We start from the raw sequence: 19,640 nt of genomic DNA, 5'->3' as shown, positions 1-19,640 counted from the left end.
TACTGGAAGTGTTAGCCATAGTGATCAGACAAGAAAAAGAAATAAAAGGCATCCAAATTGGAAAAGAAGAAGAAAACTGTCATTCTTTGCAGATGACATGATATTGTGCATAGAAAACCCTAAAGAATCCATAAAAAAACTATGAGATTTAATAAATGAATTAGGCAATGTAGCAGGATGCAAAATTAACACGCAGAAATTGATGGCTTTTTTATACACCATTAATGAACTCACAGAAAGAAAAACAACAAAAACAATCCCATTTACCATTGCACACACAAAAAATCCTAAGATACCTAAGAATAAACTCAATTAAGGAGGTAAATGACCTGTACTCAGAAAACTATAGGACATTGAAAAAAGAGCTAGAGGAAGACATAAACAAATGGAAGAATATACCATATTCATGGATTGGTAGAATCAACACCAAAGCAATCTATAGATTTAATGCAATCCCCATTAAAATACCAACAGCATATTTCACAGACCTAGAACAAACTCTCCAAAAATTCATATGGATTAAAAAAAGACCCTGAGTAGCCACAGCAATCTTGAGAAAGAAAAACAAAGTTGGAGAGATCACAATACCAGAAATCAAGCTATATTACAAAGTCACGGTTCTCAAAACTGCCTGGTACTGGCACAAGAACAGACATATAGACCAATGGAACAAAACAGAGAACCCAGAAATCGACCCAAGCTATTATACTCAATTAATATTTAACAAAGGAGGCAAGAGCATACAATGGAGTCAAGACAGTCTCTTCAATAAATGGTGTTGGAAAAATTGGACCGATACATGCAAAAAATGAAACTAGACCACCAACTTACACCATCAACAAAAAATAGACTCAAAATGGATAAAGGACTTAAACATAAGTTGGGAAACCATAAAAATCTTAGAAAAATCCATAGGCAGCAAAATATCAGACATATGTCGTAGCAATATCTTTACAGACACAGCTCCTAGGGCAATGAAACCTAAGGAAAAAATAAACAAATGGGACTACATTAAAATAAAAAGTTTCTGCAAAGCAAAAGAAACCATCAACAAAAGAACAAGAAAGACCACTTCATGGGAGAACATATTTGCCAATGTTATATCCGATAAGGGCCTAATCTCCAAAATTTATAGGGAACTCATACATCTTAAAAAAAGGAACTTAAACAATCCAATCAAAAAATTGGCAAAGGACATAAATAGACACTTTTCCAAAGTGGAAATACAGAAAGCCAAAAGACACATGAAAACATGCTCAAAGTCACTAATCATCCAAGAGATGCAAATCAAAACAATAATGTACCATCTCACACCTGTCAGAATGGCTATCATCAACAAATCAACAAATGACAAGTGCTGGTGTGGATGTGGAGAAAAAGGAACCCTTGTACATTGCTGGTGGGAATGCAGACTGGTATGAAGTTTCTTCAAAAAATTAAAAATGCAACTCCCATTTGACCCAGTAATCCCACTTCTAGGAATATATCCCAAGAAAACAGAAATACCAACCAGAAAGGATATATGTACCCCTATGTTCATAGCAGCACAATTTATAATAGCTAAAATTTAGAAACAGCTTAAGTGCCCATCTGCAGATGAGGGGATTAAAAAACCATAGTACATCTACACAATGGAATACTATGCTGCTGTAAAAAAGAAAGAACCCTTATCATTTGCAACAGCATGGATGGACATGGAGAGCATTAGAGCATTATGCCAAGCAAAATAAGACATGATCTCACTCATTTGCGCAATTTAATGAATAACATAAACTGATGAACAAAAATAGAGCCAGAGACATAGAAGCATCAAACAGACCATCAAACTTCAGAGGAAAGGTGGGGGGAGGGGGTAAGAGATCAACAAAAGGACTTGTATTCATGCATATAAGCATAACCAATGGAAAAAGACACTAGGGGGGTGAGGGCAAGTGCTGGGGTTGGGGGTGGCCAGGTAGAGGTCAATGGGGGGAAAGGAGATATATGTAATACTATATGTAATACTTCAAACAATAAAGAGTTAAAAATAAATAAATAAATAAAACATGTGGTGGTGATGAGTATATCCAAACAAGGCAAGGCGTTAGTGACCCACAAGGACTTCAGAATAAATATAAAGATCTTCCTGCACACTAACACTGTAATTTTGTTAACCAGTAAAAAATAGATTGATATTTCTTATCTTGAGATTCATAGATACAAATCACTCTAAAATCTTCAATCCAGGAAGTTATTCTTTCCTTTATAATCAAATGCTTCTGTGTCTACCTCCTCTCCCTTTGTCTGTGAATTCTTCCAGGGCAGGTACTGTGCCCCATTGATCTTTTCCTACCAACCCCTGGCTCAGTGCCACACAAAGTAAGTACTCAGCAGACTGCTGTAAGGATAAAACTTGGGGAATTCCTTATTAAACTCTAAATGTCAATTTGACTAAATGAGAATTAATGGAATTGATTACTTTCAACGTACCTTATTGCACTTAGTTTCTGGGTTTTTTAAAATCTTTGGTCCCTTTATTTCACTGCTCTTACTTTTTGTGATTTTATTTTTATTAAGGTATAATTGACAAATAAAATTATAAGGTATTTAAAGTGTGCAACGTGATGATCTGATACATGTACACGTTGTAAAAGGATTCCTCCCATTGAGTTAACATACCCATCACCTCTCATATCTAATTTTTTTAAAATTTATTTTATTTTTCCCATTACCATTTATGTCTTCTATGCCCCTTTCCACCTCCACCTCCTCCCCTTCCACGATCACCACACTGTTGCTCATGTCCATGAGTTCTCTCTCACATTTTTTTTTGTTTTTGCTCAATACCTGTCTTCCTTCCTTCCTTCCTTCCTTCCTTCCTTCCTTCCTTCCTTCCTTCCTCCCTCCCTCCCTCCCTCCCTCCCTCCCTCCCTCCCTTCCTTTCTTTCTTTCTTTTGGTGAGAACATTTAAGTTTCACTCTCTTAGCAAATTTCAATTGTATAATAAGGTGTTAGCAATTATAGTCACATATTATACATTAAATTCTTAGGCCTTACTTATAACTGAAAGCTTCTAACCTTTTACCAACCTCTATGATGGTAAAAAAAAATATTTAAAAAATACATTTGGTGTGCTCACTTTGGCAGCACATATACTAAAATTGGAACGATACAGAGAAGATTAGCATGGCCCCTTGGCAAAGATGACACGCAAACTGGTGAAGTGTTCCATTAAAAAATATACATTTAGGATTTCAACCACCACCAACCTTACCCAGCCACCCCCCCACCCCCACCCCCCAAAAAAAGAAGGAAAAAAAACACACCTGAAACAAATTTGTGATCAACTTTGAACAGCTACAGGAAACTAGATTATTTTATTCCACCAAAAAAATTTATCTGTAAAAGAATTCTATGTTTTCCTTGATTGCTTCAAATCTTCTACTCTCTTCAACAATACTGAACATTGGCAGCAAGATGCCTTGAAAGGGTTAGGCCAAACATCTGAATAAAGAACAACGGACCCAGAAAGACCTGCTGTTCTATTGCAATGCCATCAACATCAATTTTTAACAAACTGAGCTACTCCAATGAACTGATACAGAAATGTGAAGAGCAACAATACCTGACAGTCTATATATAGTATCTGGGAAATGTACATGCCTGTCATAAGGAAGCTCGACAAAGTTCAGATGGCTCTGTGCAAAGCCAACACTACCGCTAGAAAACCAACTAAATCACAGGCCCTTTTGACGGTGGACCAGCAGCTTCAGTTTGTAAACTTAGTCAGGTACCTGCTTTCAACGTGTTGAGGGTTGACATAGGCGCATGAAGAACAGAATGTAACATTTTGTGGTGTAAAATTTTCGACACTGTGATTAGAGAATGCACTAGTGGTAAACCTCGGAAGAATCCCAGAGCAAGCAAAGTGTCGGCTACTCCCACATAAATGTAAAAAACATAAAATGCGCTGGTTCTGGTGAAGATCACTGGAAGATAGCTGTTATTTGTACTTGCAGAACTATTCCCTTTGTCTAGAGGAGGTGTTCTGTAAAGAAAAGGGAAATTGTTACTCAGCAACAAAACCTTCCCATTGAATTTCCAATACTATATGCAAAGGAAACAGAAGTTGAGTCGAAAGAAACACGAATATTTCATTAGCAGAGTTTATGACTTTAATCTCAAGAATTTACTATTGCAAGAAAGTAGATTAAACTTTTTCACCATTGAAATAGATAAAATGGATTCTTACTAAGTACTCAGAGAAAATTCTAATATATAATGTTTTAAATATTTTCCTTGTGTTTCATGGAAACTGAACACAACTGAATTCTTCAGAAATTGGTGAAAAGCTGCAGGATCTGCACATGCTCACAATTTTAAAAAAAATAATTCCATTTTTCACTTCTGTGATATTGTAGGGAAATGAAGCACAGTGGATATTACAATACTTAATAAGTCCCAAATAATCAATAGTAACAAAATACAATCCACAATAGGACACGGAATACTCACTCTTTAACTATCCACAACACAGCCAAATAAACAGCCACCTGCAATGGAACAATCAATACACAGTTGATTTTTTCCCCACCATCTTTACCTGTTCTTCCCAAACCCACCTCTAATTCCACCATGACCAACATCAAAACACACACAATTACATTTTCACTTTCTTTCCATTATTTGTAGTAAGTTAATGGGGTTTAAATTTCACTGAATTAAATGCTTTGTCATTTTTTCCTTCATTCATCAGGAAGTATTCATCACCTCATAGGAGAGATAAGATCATAACTTAATGTTTTAAATAAACTTTGTTTCTTATAAAGAGACTAATCTCAGCCTGCTAGCGGATAATTTATCTGGTTATTTATGATCAGGTAAATAATTTCATTTGTCATGCAATAATTATGAGGAGCTAATCTCTATGAGACCAATTAATTATTGGAAGAGATGAGATTATTATTTATGAAAATCAGTTAAAAGTCTCAACAGTATAAAAACTCACAGTTTATGAATAAAGATAAGGTGCATTCACTAAATAAAACTAGATAAAACATACATCACTAGATAAAACATACACTATCTGTACTATTTGGGCTTTCTCAGGTGGAAACTTTTGGCTGATGGACAAATGTTTTCTGCCATAACTAAACAAAACAAAATTTTAACAACTATGTGTTTTTTTACTTCCTTTGATATGTAAATGATCTGTTCTATATCAATTTGACTCTGTAGTCTCTTCAACTTGTGGAGAAACAATCTTCAGTTGATGCCCCCACAACTGTAATACTAAAAATGACTGAAATGATACAATTTGCTCAATAATAACTAAACCAAAAATTCAAATAGAAAAAAAACCCCACAAGAAATGTGAGTAAAATAATTTGAAAAGGAACACAGCATAGAAATAAGCAAGGAAGAAACAAACAATCTTGGTATGAGAAATCTATGTCTTATTTCATACTCAAATGTATCTTAAGTATGTAATAGGACTATATAAAAATTTATGAAGAACATTTAGCATTAGTTAAGAAATTACATTATAGGGGGAAGGTCAATGGGAAAGAAAGGAGACATCTGTACTATTTGTAATATTTTAAACAATAAAATTAAATTAAAAAAAGAAATTACATTATGAAGTCCTATACTTGAAACAGGTGTATCTGTGTTAGTTAAATTCACATATCAGATAGGAGTATAATGATGAAAAATCTAATGGCATCAATCTCGCTTTCCTACTTTTCTTCATTGTACACATCGCCTTTATGCACTGTATTTATAAAGAGAAAAGCTACCCTTATTTCTTTGAAACTCAAGATGACAAGAAACTCAACAATAATCTATGTCAAAAGTCTTTGTTCCAGTACAAATGTTTTTCTATTTCCTAAGACTAATCAAGACGCTCAAGGATTTAGATAAGGATATATTTCTGAGTCACTCTTTGGTTATTATAGTCCCACTTTGTTCCAATTAAAGGAGTGTCAACAATGCTGGTATTGCCAACATTCTCTGGATGTGAGTAAATCCCAGACTAAATATTTTATAGCATTTACTATGGAGCAATAACCAAAGCAATTTTCCAAAGAACTTATCTAATGAGTATAATATAAAGTTATTTCCTAGCTCTTGTGGATAGAGACATGGAACCTGCAAACCAAACTCTTTTTATTGACTGAAACAAATACCTTTCCAAACACTTGACATAATGACTTTAGCAAATATACTTGGACTATATAGAAACAATTGAGTAAGCAAGTTCTATCATTTCATTTCCAGAATGATTTCAGATTATAAAAGTTCACACAGTTTAGGACAGAGTGGCTATCCTGTTTGGTTAAAGTAAAAAAGTCTTTATTTGCAGAGTTTTAAACATCATCCCATGTAATAGGAAACAGTACAATGTAGGCCAGCACTGTCTAATAGAAATCTAAATAATAGAAATGTTATATATGTGCCTTGTTCAATACTGTTGCCAGTGATCACATATGGCACTTAATCACTAGAAATGTGGTTAGTGTATGTGAATGAGGTACCAAATTTTAAATTTTTTAAAATTAATTTTATTTAAGCTATATGATCATGTGTGGCTTGTGGCTACTGTACTGGATAATTCATGCATAGATTATAAAAACTATTAGTTATGAAGGTGTGCAGACAGATTATTTGTTTGTTATATATCCATGTTAGGCATCGGGATCTGATGATGGCATTCTCTAAGGATATATCCATGAATGGCCAAGATGATGATTAATGAACTTTGCAAATGGAACCGAGATGAAAAGTAAAACCAATATTTCAAAAGCTAGAATTAAAATTATGAAGGTAATTTGTCTACATGATTAAAATAAAATGGATATGAGTGTAGACTATCATAGTACATACATATGGAAAGAGAAGTCATGTACCTACCTTTGAAAGACTTATTTGCTAAATGAATTACTAAATATCTTAGGAGGAGTGATAGATGAAAGTTGATCAAGCATGTAGTCAATCCTTATATTATGGTTTCAAAAAGAAAATATAATGTAGGACTAGGGCAAGAATATATCCAGGACCTATGAGGAACCCTGGTGAGACACAATTCTGATATTGACAACTAAAGAAAATAGGTTTGAAAGAAAAGAAAACTGCCAAGGGCAAATGTGATAAGACCTGGTTTATAAAAGGCTCAGAAAAGTGAATACAAGCAAATTAGGTATAATAGTCCAACATTCTATCATGAAGAGCTTTAATTGACTGCAGAGAAGACATAACTAGATATTTCACTGTGAAAATCTGCAGAGGTCTTTAAATATGACTGAAGGTTCGCAATGCTCTAGATGTTAAGCCTAGTTGATAACAGTAATCCCTTCCAGTCATAACAGATGTCTTTGCCTGTCCTCATGCCCATATCCAATCCATTTTGCATATAGCAGACTGAGTGAGCTTTTATTTTATTTTTAATTTGTAAACGTTTTATTTATTTTGAGAGAGAGGAAGGGAGAGGGAGAGAAACATCAATGTGAGAGAGAAACATTGATCAGATGCCTACCGTATGCTCCCCAAGCAGGGACCAAACCTGCAACCTGGGCATGTGCCCTGACTGGAAATAGAACCTGTAACCTCGCAGTGCACAGTTTGATGCTCAACCAACTGAGCCACACTGGCCAAGGCAAGAATGAGCTTTTTAAAACATAAAGGACCACATCACATCCTTCCTGAAGCCTTTAAAGGCTTCCTATTGCATTTAAAATAAAATGTAAGCTTTTTAAGATAGTCAGGGGTCCCGGGAGTCCAGTTCTGGCCTACTTTTCTACATCACCACATACTGCTTGCTTCTCTCTCCCACCCCGCAATTACACTAGCCTCCTCTCAGTTTCCATGATTTACCAAACTCTTCAAAGACTTTTGCATTTACTCCGGTGTTTGTATGTCTGAATCTTCTTATCATTTGGGTGTCAGTGAGTGTCATTCCCTCAGAAAGGCCGCCCTGCTCACCCACCTTTTCCCACCTTTATGTTAAAGCAATCTATTTCCTCCTAGTGCTTATCATGTTCTGTAATTATTTCCATCAAACTGAATTTAGTATCTCTCCCCTCCCTCAGAAAGTACTTTATAAGAGCAGAGAGAAGTCAACTGCCCTCTTTCACATTGTATCCTCAGTGCCTAGCACAATACTTAGTAAACAGTCGGTATTTGGTAAATCTGTAAATAAAGTAATGGATAAGAGAATAATTTAAAATACACTTACAGATGTCAGCAGAGAGAAAGTATACAATGATCATATAGAAAACACATTAAAAAAAGAAGGTGACATGTTATGTAAAGATAAAGAACCAAGCTTAACGGGTTTGTCTCAGTGGACAGAGTGTCGGCCTGCAGACTGAAGGATCCCAGGTTCGATTACGCTCAAGGGCATGTACCTTGGTTGTGGGCACAGCCCCAGTAGGGGGTGTGCAGGAGGCAGCTGATCGATGTTTCTCTCTCATCAATGTTTCTAACTCACTATCCCTTTCCCTTCCTCTCTGTAAAAAATCAATAAAATATATATATTTTTTAAAAAGATAAAGAACCAAAATCCAATTTATCCCACAAGCTTTGTACATGTACAGAATTCAGAATGACCTCCCAAGTCACGAAATGAGATCTGTGTTAAATGAATACCTATGAAAACACTATTCACATTTTGAGTTTTACCAAAGGAACACAGCATTATGTACGTTCTTTTAACATTATAAACCTAGGTACATTCATGTGCTCCATCTGTATGCTTTGTTTAGTTCTTCACTATATGCATAGTACAAAACATGGTGTCTGGCATATTGAGGGAACTACAAAAGTATGTGTTGAATGAGTTAAAGGTTGAGTGAATGACAGGAAGCGACAGTAAAGTGACACCTTGTCATGACTTAACACATGATTTTAATGCTTCATAGGTCAAATCATGTCCTAAAACTGAGACCCAATTTAAGTAAAGCTGCCTTAAAAGGATGACTGTCGATCAATAGCAGCAGTGGTATTATGGGAGCATATTACATGTCCAAGCTACCCAGGGATTCCTGATTAACAGACAGAAGGGAAATCATAAAAGAATAAGATATAGCAGTTCTCTGACACATTTCTTAAAAATCACAGAATGAAAGCACTACACAGGACTTTTTTGGATACTCCAACCAACAATAACCGCTGGTATAAAAGGAATCAAGAAATTGCCTCCTAATCTATTATTTGCATTTTTCTCTCTATCTAGTCAATGATGCCAAGCAGGAACACTAGAAACACCAACATAAAAATTTTATAGCCTACATCCTTGGTGCTAATATCTCAGAACTTACAGAAGATATTATTCTATAGTCTGAAAAATGGTACAAAAGTATAATGGTAGACTGACCCTTATCAAAATGATATGCTACTGATAAGGGGCAATAAACTGAACAGACCAAACTAATATTTTCAGTGTATCACTTTGAAAATTTTTAAAAGTCTAGGTATTAAGTACTGTAAAAGATAAGCTTATTGAACCTACTGTATATAATAAAATCTAAATTAAAGTACAGCCCCTATGAAAACTAAAACTAAATCACTTTCACCAAGAAATATATTTTAACCTTTATTTAAGTTCTCTGATCATGATGAGCATGAGGCTCTAAACAATGTTTAAAAGAACTAAACTATCTTCTAAAGCACTGATGAGATATTTCAAAGGTAATGAGAAAGAGGAACACTGCTATCAGGAAAGGAGCTTAGAAAAAAACCAAGATGGCGACATAGGTAAACACCGGAGATTGCTACCTCGCACAACCACTTCAAAAATACAACTAAAAGACAGAACAGACATCATCCAGAACCACAGGAAGGCTGGCCGAGTTGAAATTCTACAACTAGAAGGAAAAGCATACCGAGACTCAGAGGGGGTGCGGTGCGGAAGTAAGGTACGGATGCGCATGCAGGGAGGGCTGGCGGCTGAGGACACGGTTGTCTTTTTCAATCGGGAGGGAGTCTCAAGCTCTGAGCTTCAGTTCTGGGCGAGTCTCTGGGGACCCAGACTCATACGGGAGAAACTGGACTGTCTGGAATCGGTCGGAACTCGAGGGCAGCTTTCTCTCAGAGGTGATTGCAGTGATTGCCGGGACACTGAGAAGTGGGGACTCTGAGGGCAGGACTGAGAGCAGCCACAACTGCTCACTCTGCCCTGTTGATCCCCTGGGACCCCACCCAGGCCAAGCCGTGCACGGAGGCTTCTGCATATGAAAGGCCTGGCCCTTTGCAAACTGATAATTACCTAACAAACTGCACCTCAGGTAATTGGGGAGGCTGAGCCACTGGGCCCTATAGGACACCTAGCACACAAAGCCACTCTACCGACACAGCGAAGCATAAAAAAATGTGGAGACAAAGAAACAGGACACAAATGACAGAAATGGAGGAAAGCAAACTACTAGATATAGAATTCCAAACCACACTTTTAAGGTTTTTCAAGAATTTTCTAGAAACCGCCGATAAACTTAATGAGACCCTCAAGAAATCTAGTGAGACCCTTGAGGTTGTGATAAAGGACCAACTAGAAATTAAGCATACACTGACTGAAATAAAGAATATTATACAGACTCCCAACAGCAGACTAGAGGATCGCAAGAATCAAGTCAAAGATTTAAAACACGAAGAAGCAAATAACACCCAACCAGAAAAGCAAAATGAAAAAAGAATCCAAAAATACGAAGATAGTGTAAGGAGCCTCTGGGATAGCTTCAAGCATACCAACATCCGAATTATAGGGGTGCCAGAAGAAGAGAGAGAGAGCAAGATGTTGAAAACCTATTTGAAGAAATAATGACAGAAAACTTCCCCTACCTGGTGAAAGAAATAGACTTACAAGTCCAGGAAGTGCAAGAACCCCAAACAAAAGTAATCCAAAGAGGATCACACCAAGACACATCATAATTAAAATGCCAAGAGCAAAAGACAAAGAGAGACTCTTAAGAGCAGCAAGAGAAAGACAGTCAGTTACCTATGGGAGTCGTATGGGAGTACCCATACGACTGTCAGCTGATTTCTCAACAGAAACTCTGCAGGCCAGAAGGGAGTGGCAAGAAATATTCAAAGTGATGAATACCAAGTACCTACAACCGAGATTACTTTATCCAGCAAAGCTATCATTCAGAATTGAAGGTCAGATAAAGAGCTTCACAGATAAGGAAAAGCTAAAGGAGTTCATCACCACCAAACCAGTATTATATGAAATGCTGAAAGGTATCCTTTAAGAAGAGGAAGAAGAAGAAAAAGGTAAAGATACAAATTATGAACAACAAATACACATCTATCAACAAGTGAATCTAAAAATCAAGTGAATAAATAATCTGATGAACAGAATAAGCTGGTGATTTTAATAGAATCAGGGGCATAGAAAGGGAGTGGACTGACTATTCTTGGGGCGGGGGGGAAGGGGTGTGGAGGATGCGGGAAGAGACTGAACAAAAATCGTGCACCTATGGATGAGGACAGTTGGGGGGGGAGGTGAGGGCTGAGATTGGGGTGGGAACCAGGTGGAGGGGAGCTATGGGGGGAAAAAGAGGAACAACTGTAATAATCTGAACAATAAAGATTTAATTAAAAAAAAAGGAGCTAAATAAAAAAAAAATTTTAAACTATGTAAGTTTTGATTCAAATAAGGTACCAGAATTGTGAACATGAGTGAAAATTATTTGATTAGTCAGGGGTGGGCAAACTTTTTGACTCGAGGGCCACAATGGGTTCTTAAACTGGACCAGAGGGCTGGAACAAAAGCATGGATGGAGTGTTTTTGTGAACTAATATAAATTCAAAGTAAACATCATTACATAAAAGGGTATGGTCTTTTTTTTTTTTAGTTTTATTCATTTTCAAACGGGCCGGATCCGGCCCGCGGGCCGTAGTTTGCCCACGGCTGGTTTAGCTGCATAATTGTGTGCATAATTAAAACAATTACTATTTGTCTACTATCACCATGTTTTTTTCATTTAAAATTATGAGTTCCAGCCCTGCTGGTGTGGTTCAGGGGTTGAGCATTGACCTATGAAACAGGAGGTCATGGTTAATTCCTGGCCAGGAACATGCCCGGGTTAAGGGCTAGATCCCTAATATGGGGCGTGTAGGAGGCAGCCAATCAGTGATTTTCTCTCATCATTGATGTTTCTCTCTCTCTCTCTCTCTCTCTCTCTCTCTCTCTCTCTCTCTCTCTCTCTCCCTTATTCTCTGAAATCAATAAGAACATATTTTAAAAAATTATGACAGCCAGTTAATTGGCAATGCCTCCAAGATATTGGCCACAGAGGCTTATCATTTACTATATTGTTTCTTGCTTACAAAATGGCATTATCAACTGTTTTGCCAATTAAAAAGACATTTTTTACAATAATTTTGAGAGCTCAACTAATAATGGGTAGTTATACAGCATTTGCATCTTCTGTTATTATTTAGTTTCTAACACAAAGACAAAGGACCACTATCTTCTTGATTAACTGAGCTAATAATATTGTACACATGTGCAGCAGCTCAATGCTCAATAACTAATTAATAAATTTTATACCATTTTGGAAGATGTGTATATTCAACTCTATTGAGTTACATGGGACAAAGGTCCTGTAAATTAACGTAAGTCACCACCACTTCAGATAGGACCATTTTTTCTTACATAACACTATAAATTAAAAACAATCAAGAAATGTGATCTGTCAATGAAAAGGTTCAAAACATTACCAGTTACAAAGAGCTGGTTTGAGAGTAAATGTAGCACAGTTTTATGCACTTTAATGTTGGTCATTTGGCAAGACTGGCAGAGATTATGAGGTAAATTTAAAATATATTCCAATGCAATTTTTATTACTCATGTAAGAGTGTCAAATTACCCAACTCATATTTTTTGTTAAAGTATAAAAGGAATTACTGAAACTTTCATTATGGCTGTGTTATGGACTTGTTCACCTTAAACTATCTTGAGCTTTATAATGATAACATAACCTTAAGGATATTAATGAGAACAAGCATTGCTCAATATGTGCCAAGCCCTACATAAAGTGCTTTATAATCAAGATATCTCTTAACCCACAAAAATGGCCTATGAAGTTGGTACTATTACCACCTCCATTTTCTGGATAAGGACACTGAGCTCAAGGAGGTCAACAAACTGGATGAGTTTCATAGTTTTAATAAGACAGAGTTAGAATTCACAGCCAGTTCAGTCTGACTCCAGAGTTGGCACTATGCTATTCAGTGTCTCATAGCAAGCCTTCATTTGGTTGGTTAATTCAAAATAGTAGTATGGCAAGAGAGCTATCCTCAGAACCCAAATTCAATTGGAAACCAATAGTTTAGAGGTGAAATAGCGTGGACAACTTTTTGTGACACACCTGTAGATATTTAACACTATCTCACACGGTCACAGAGGAGTGATGCTATTTTATGTAGACTTCTTAAATGAGGTTAGAAACAGCCTAACAATAGGACGAACATGTAGTCATCAGTTTGGTTTCAATTATGTATACATTTATGTAGCCTCAGGAGAGTCAGTTCTGCTCATTTCTTCCCTGAGAGCAGCCCGGGCATTCCTCTTAGATTTAGATTGTGTATTAGGACACACCCAGATGTTTGTCCTCTGGAATAAATATCTACAGTAAGTAGTCCTTCATAGGCTGAATCCAATCCATAGGTGTGTTTTGTTGTGGCCAGGTAGTGTTTATTTGTTTTTATTTCATTGACTACCCACATTTAAAAACAGTAACATTAAAAAAAATATTAAAAATAAAAATGGTAACCTTTTTTATAATATATTTTTATTGATTTCAGAGAGGAAGGTAAAGGGAAAGAGAGACAGAAACATCAATGATGAGAGAAAATCATTGATTGGCTGCCTCCTGCACACACCACACTGGGGATGAAGCCTGCAACCCAGGCATGTGCCCCTGACTGGAATTGAACTTGAGATCCTTCCATCTGCAGGCCGATGCTCTATCCACCGAGCCAAACTGGCTAGGGCAAAAAGGGTAACATTTTATAGAAAAATCTGGGTTTCCATTTTATCTTGATAAATAAGAAGACAGCAAAACAGATCCCAAATTCCCTGATGGCAAGTTCTTGGCTGGTGCTGAGTTCCAGTTGCCCCCCTGAGACAATTAGAGTTCCAATGTTCTTCATTCAGCCTCAAAACCACTGCCTCCACCTGCCAGGCCTTTTTTGCCATTTAGGTGGCTGCTCCTGATCTAGAGGAAAGCCTCACCCATCAATCAGCTTAGAAACCTCTTATGCTGATGTGAAACTGGTTTTGTGGCCTCCTATGCCATTCGCACTTCCCCTTTTCTAAAACCTACTGATATGAAGAACAGCAGGGGCATGGCAAAACACTGCGATGGTGACGCTGAACACAAAAATACTGTGTAAGTAAGTGAGTAATCCAAATCTCTGAAAGGATTGTTTACAAAGATTACTAGGCCACTAATATATTTTTATTTCATTTTTGAAGAAAGTCATTTAAAGGTGGTGATTCATCACTTGCATATTTAATAATGCAATATCTAGAGTCAAATGAATTTAAAATTTAGTACAGAATGACTTTTTCAGTGTTTCATTTCAACCCATATAAGGGCATTCTACTTTGAATTTCTGAACCTCTCTAATAAAAACTCTTTATATAGAAGATATGTGTCTGTGTATTTTATATGGTATATATGAAATAATAAAATATCTATATGAAACTATATTTGCCATTATCCTATATAATAAAAGGGTAATATGCAAATAGGCTGAATGGCCGAACAACCAATCAAAGCGTAATATGCTAATGATATACTAAGGCTGCTCAACTGCTTGCTATGACATGCACTGACCACCAGGGGGCAGACAGTCAACTGGTGTACAGTCGCTATGATGTGCACTGACCTCCAGGGGCCAGATGCTCTGACCAGTAGGTTAGCTTGCTGCTGGGGTCCAGCCCATCAGGACTGAGTTAAATGGGCTGGACACAGCCTGGAGCCCTTCCCTGCCCCTCCCCGGCCTGATCGTGCACCGATGGGGTCCCTCAGCCTGGCCTGAGCCCTCTCGAAATCTGGGATCCCTCAGGGGATGTTGGAGAGCAGTTTCAGCCCAATCCCGCAGGCCACTCCCCTTGGGAGGGCACCAGACACAGGGCGCATGGCTGGTGAGTGCTGCTGTGGCAGCGTGATGGGGACTGATTGGGTGCGAGTCCACAGCAGGCACGGTGGGGCCGGGATGAGTGGGAGAGGCAGGTTGGAGCTGCAGGTGGCATTGGACTGCGGGTTGTGGCCCGATCCCTGCAGGCCACCCAGAGGGACCCCACCATGTATGAATTCATGTATTGGGCCTCTAGTATAGTATAAAGTCACACATACACATATGTACTTGCATTATGTATATACATTTATACATGTGTACATATAAATACGCATGTATCCTTCCAAACTATTCTTATTTTAACTTTAAATCACAGTAACATTTTACAGCAGAAAATTCTTACCTCAGCCAGAAAAACAACGAAGCACCAAATTAGCACAAAAACCAAGCTCTTGTGGACGGTAATATACCTAAGGTAAGTGTTCCATGCAGTCACTGCTGGTGTGCCCTCCACATCATCAAAAAAGCACTCCTGAAGAAAAGAATCGTGGTCATTACAATGAGACTACACAGTTTCATACCGCCTATGGCATGGGTCTTTTGTGGTTTTATTTTGAATCTGTAAAAATAAGAAAATACTACTATTTGAAGCTAAGTGTATTTCAACAAATACAAATCACTCCACAGCCAGTATAATGCCCATTGGAACAACACAGCTTTTTGAAAAATGAGAAACAATGTAATTCTTCAAAATTCTGAAAGCATACCACTGATTATGTAACTATTATTTTTGGGTAATTTCACCATTTTAATGCTTCCAGTGTCACACCTTTAACCAAATGAACAGTACCATCAAGCTGAAGCTTCCCAGAGCTCTCCTTAATTTATTTCTTAAGTGGGTCCATGGACAAATACACTTTGAAATTTGACGAGCTGTGGACATCGACCTAAGGGCAACTGATGTTTCTAATATTTCCCAGCAGACTAGTATTATCTCTCCTTCCAGCTAATGATTTAAATTACATAATTCTACTCCTCAGTGTACTCCCCTGGAAGTTTTGATTTGTTCTATGTAGATGCATTTCAAAAATTTGAAAAAGAGTGATTGTAGATAGTCCAAAGGAAAAGGATACTTTTGGTTCTCATGAAGTCAACAAAATTCACGGGAAAAGCACTAATACTTCAAAGAAGGGGTTCCAATGAAATTGAAATATAGCCCACTGTTAGGTATGAAGATTTTTGGAATAAAATAAACCTGGCTTTGAATCTGGACTCCACATTGACTTCCTAGATGCTGCTTGAATTTGGGCAGTTGAACATTTCTAAAGTTCACTTTCCTTCTTTGAAAATGAGGATAATGATAGGTACGTTCTAGGGCAGTAATGGGGACCAAGTATATGCTTAGTCCCCATTACTAAGAGCAATCAATAAGTAATAACTAGGTATTAATCAAAGAAATCATTCTTTACAACTAAATTTATGGGCTCAGGTTTGAGAAATTCATTCAAACTGATATTAAAATCATATAGATAAATTATCCTTTAGGAAACCTTTTATAAAAATTATAGAAATACTGAAAGTATGTATCTTAGAGATAATCTATTGTGTTCTTTAATTTCACAAAGAAGAAAACCTTGGCCCAGAAATGTGAAATGATTTGTGATTGGCCATGGTCATACTAGCCTTAATTGATCTGTGCTAGTAAACATATCAACTCATCACAATGCTGCCTGTTTCATCCAAGGCACTTAAGAAATTTTTCTAGTAAATATTAAACAAAACCCCTCCACTTATATTGCTTCCTATCCTATATAATAAAACCCTAATATGCAAGTCGACTGAACGGCAGAACAACCAGTCGCTATGGTGCGCACTGACCACCAGGGGGCAGATGTTCAATGCAGGAGTTGCCCCCTGGAGGTCAGTGCGCTTCTACAGGGGGAGCGCCGCTAAGCCAGAAGCCGAGCTCATGGCTGGCAAGAGCAGCAGCAGTGGTGGGAGCCTCTTCTTACTCCACAGCAGCACTAAGGACACCTCGGGGGATGTCCAACTGCTGGCTTAGGCCCACGCCTAGCACTCCCCTCGGGGGAACAGGCCTAAGCCGGCAGGCGGACGTCCCCTGAGGTGTCGCAGATTGTTAGAGGGCGCAGGCCAGGCTGAAGGAACCTCTCCCCCCTCCCCCACCCCAGTGCATAAATGTCATGCACCAGGCCTCTAGTTTTTAAAAGTATTTTATCCTTTAAAACTTAAAGGATAAAATACTTAAAGGATACTAGCACCAACCTTTAGACTTCTTGTCTAAAGGTTGGTGCTAGTATACATTAAGTTTCACACACCTTTTTTTTTTTTAAAGAAACCTGTCTAGAAATCCAATTTAAAAGATAAAAAAGACCCTAGCCATTTTGGCTCAGTGGATAGAGCACTGGCCTGCAAACTGAAGGGTTCCAGGTTCAATTCCAGTCAAGGGCGCATGTCTGGTTTGTGGGCTCAATCCCCAGTAGGGAGTGTGCAGGAGTCAGCCAATCAATGATTCTCTCTGATCATTGATGTTTCTATCTCTCTCTTCCTCTCCATTCCTCTCTGAAATCAATAAAAATATATTAACAGATAGAAAAGCTCACACTAACTAATTCAGGTATGATTGATATATAAATGACAATATAAGTAGTTCTGTTAAGAGATTATAAGTATATATACCTTACATACAAAAATATTCCTTCCTCTCTAAACTACTGCTATTATCTGATTATATATTTGTTTATACTCCATCTCTTCCCACTGAGGTTTTAAGGTAGTAATAAAGCAGTTTTATAATAATTTTTGATAATTTATGATTAGTCTAATTTATAATAATGATTACTACTGGCCTAGTAAACCCAATACTAGCCCTTGCTTCGATAATATGTTTTATTAGAAAAGACATGTCCATTGCAAAAGGAAATAGTTGATTCTTTACACTTTTAAGTTGATTCTTTTGCTTACATAATTATGAACTTTGCACTTCCAGAGTCTTAAGGTAAACTTCATGCTAAAGCCATAATTTGAGTAAGTTTTGTGACATACTAATATGCATTCAGCTGTACTCTGTGGCAAAAAAAAATAAGTAAATAAATAAACAACAACAACAAAACACTAATAATTTATACACACCTTTAAATCTTCTTCGTTAATTTCTTCACTTATTTCCAAGCCACTATCTTGAGATAAACGCCTTGAATATATATCCATTTCAGTTAAGTTCCCCTGAGGGGCCAGGGACATCTTCCGTGTGGATGCTGCTGGGGTTCGGTGAATGACTTGGCCTTGGTTCACTGAGGAGCGTGTCATCAGGTTCAGCACGGACTGCCTCCTGCGCCGCTGAAAGGCGGGACCGGTGTTCATCACATTGCTGCGAGGCAGGATGGCCTCCCCCTGCTCGGAGTCTGGAACTAAGGACAGCCTTCTCTCTGAAGGCTCTTCTGAGTCTTCTTCGATGCCATTAATTTGTAATGGAGTCTTCTGTACAATGGAAAACTTTTTTAAGGAGCTGATTGGATTGAGAATAGAGTTCTTCCTATTTTCACCAAACTCTCCAGTCTGTTTAAATGACTGTTTTTTGGTTTCATTCCTGGGGATGGCAGCATCTCCTTCTAGTGAGAAACGCCGTAAAGTCTCCGTTAGGATTGAATTTCTTCTCTCTGCACTGAACTGATCAAAATAATCGTATCCCATGAGCTTTGAACTGAAGTCAGGCCGTAGACTTTGTAATTCAGAAAATGTCCCATAAAAATAGCTGCTACCTTCATGAAGAATTAATATTTTGTCAGCTTTCTTTAAATGTTCCATTTTAGAAGTGACCAAAATCCTAGTTTTGTTAGCCATCAACTTACAGACACAGCTTTAAGAAAATAAAAAAATATAAGTAAGATGTCAATTTTATGAACTATTTATTACAATACAATATGTATTTCATTTAAAGATTTTATTAAGGTATTCTTATATAAAACCTCTATAATACACTTATTATACTTAAAATAATTCTAAAAGTAAATACCCAATACTAATTAATTTGGTGCCTTTTGAGTTACTATAGCATAAAATACTGTATTACTGAATTATTATAGTATGCTATATTGTAAAGTTGACTGTTAAGAGGCCTAAAATGAAATTAAATATATATCTTAAATAAATATTTGAGTTTGAGCAAATTGGTTAACCTCTGGGTCATGATTCATTCATCTAGAAACTGACAGAATTGTTAGATGATCTTTAAGATTCCTGAGGGGGAGGTGTATATTTCTATGTATCTTCTGACATTTCAGAGCTTTCCTGTTCTTTACATTTTTTATTAATTTCCTTTTATGTTTTAAGTTGACCACCAATTTAGTTCTCAAAAGTTTATAGTAAGACTAATCTTAATTATTAAATCAACAACGACGACAAACCTAAGAGTTAAATAATGAATTGATCCTCCTCTAATAAAATTTCCCTCTAACCTAGAACTAAATCCAGAACAGAATCATCTAAGGTGCCGGGAGCCGGTCCATGCTTGCTGTTTCCGGGGACCTGGCATATGTGGCATGCTGTTCTTAATATGT

At 37.2% G+C, this 19,640-nt stretch overlaps 1 protein-coding gene across 2 annotated transcripts in view; it reads right to left on the bottom strand.

Annotated features, from left to right (window-relative positions):
• The window catches only part of CFTR (CF transmembrane conductance regulator), a gene marked incomplete at both ends in the record, with an annotated part of 201,521 nt that overhangs the window by 73,894 nt on the left and 107,987 nt on the right, over nt 1–19,640 (bottom strand). Inside the window, 4 exons of one of the 2 annotated variants that reach the window (XM_081102066.1) lie at nt 3,774–4,027; nt 4,495–4,532; nt 15,467–15,595; nt 18,214–18,940. In XM_081102066.1, coding sequence (XP_080958192.1) covers nt 3,774–4,027; nt 4,495–4,532; nt 15,467–15,595; nt 18,214–18,940 — 1,148 coding nt within the window. Of the gene's footprint in view, nt 1–3,773; nt 4,028–4,494; nt 4,533–15,437; nt 15,596–18,213; nt 18,941–19,640 lie in introns of both variants that reach the window. The other variant, XM_081102067.1, reaches the window with a different exon arrangement.

This window comes from Myotis nattereri, assembly GCF_964212035.1.
Source record: "Myotis nattereri genome assembly, chromosome: 11".
Taxonomy (NCBI): Eukaryota; Metazoa; Chordata; class Mammalia; order Chiroptera; family Vespertilionidae; genus Myotis; species Myotis nattereri.
Note: the sequence above shows the minus strand (reverse complement) of the source record. Positions and strands in the feature narration are given on the sequence as shown.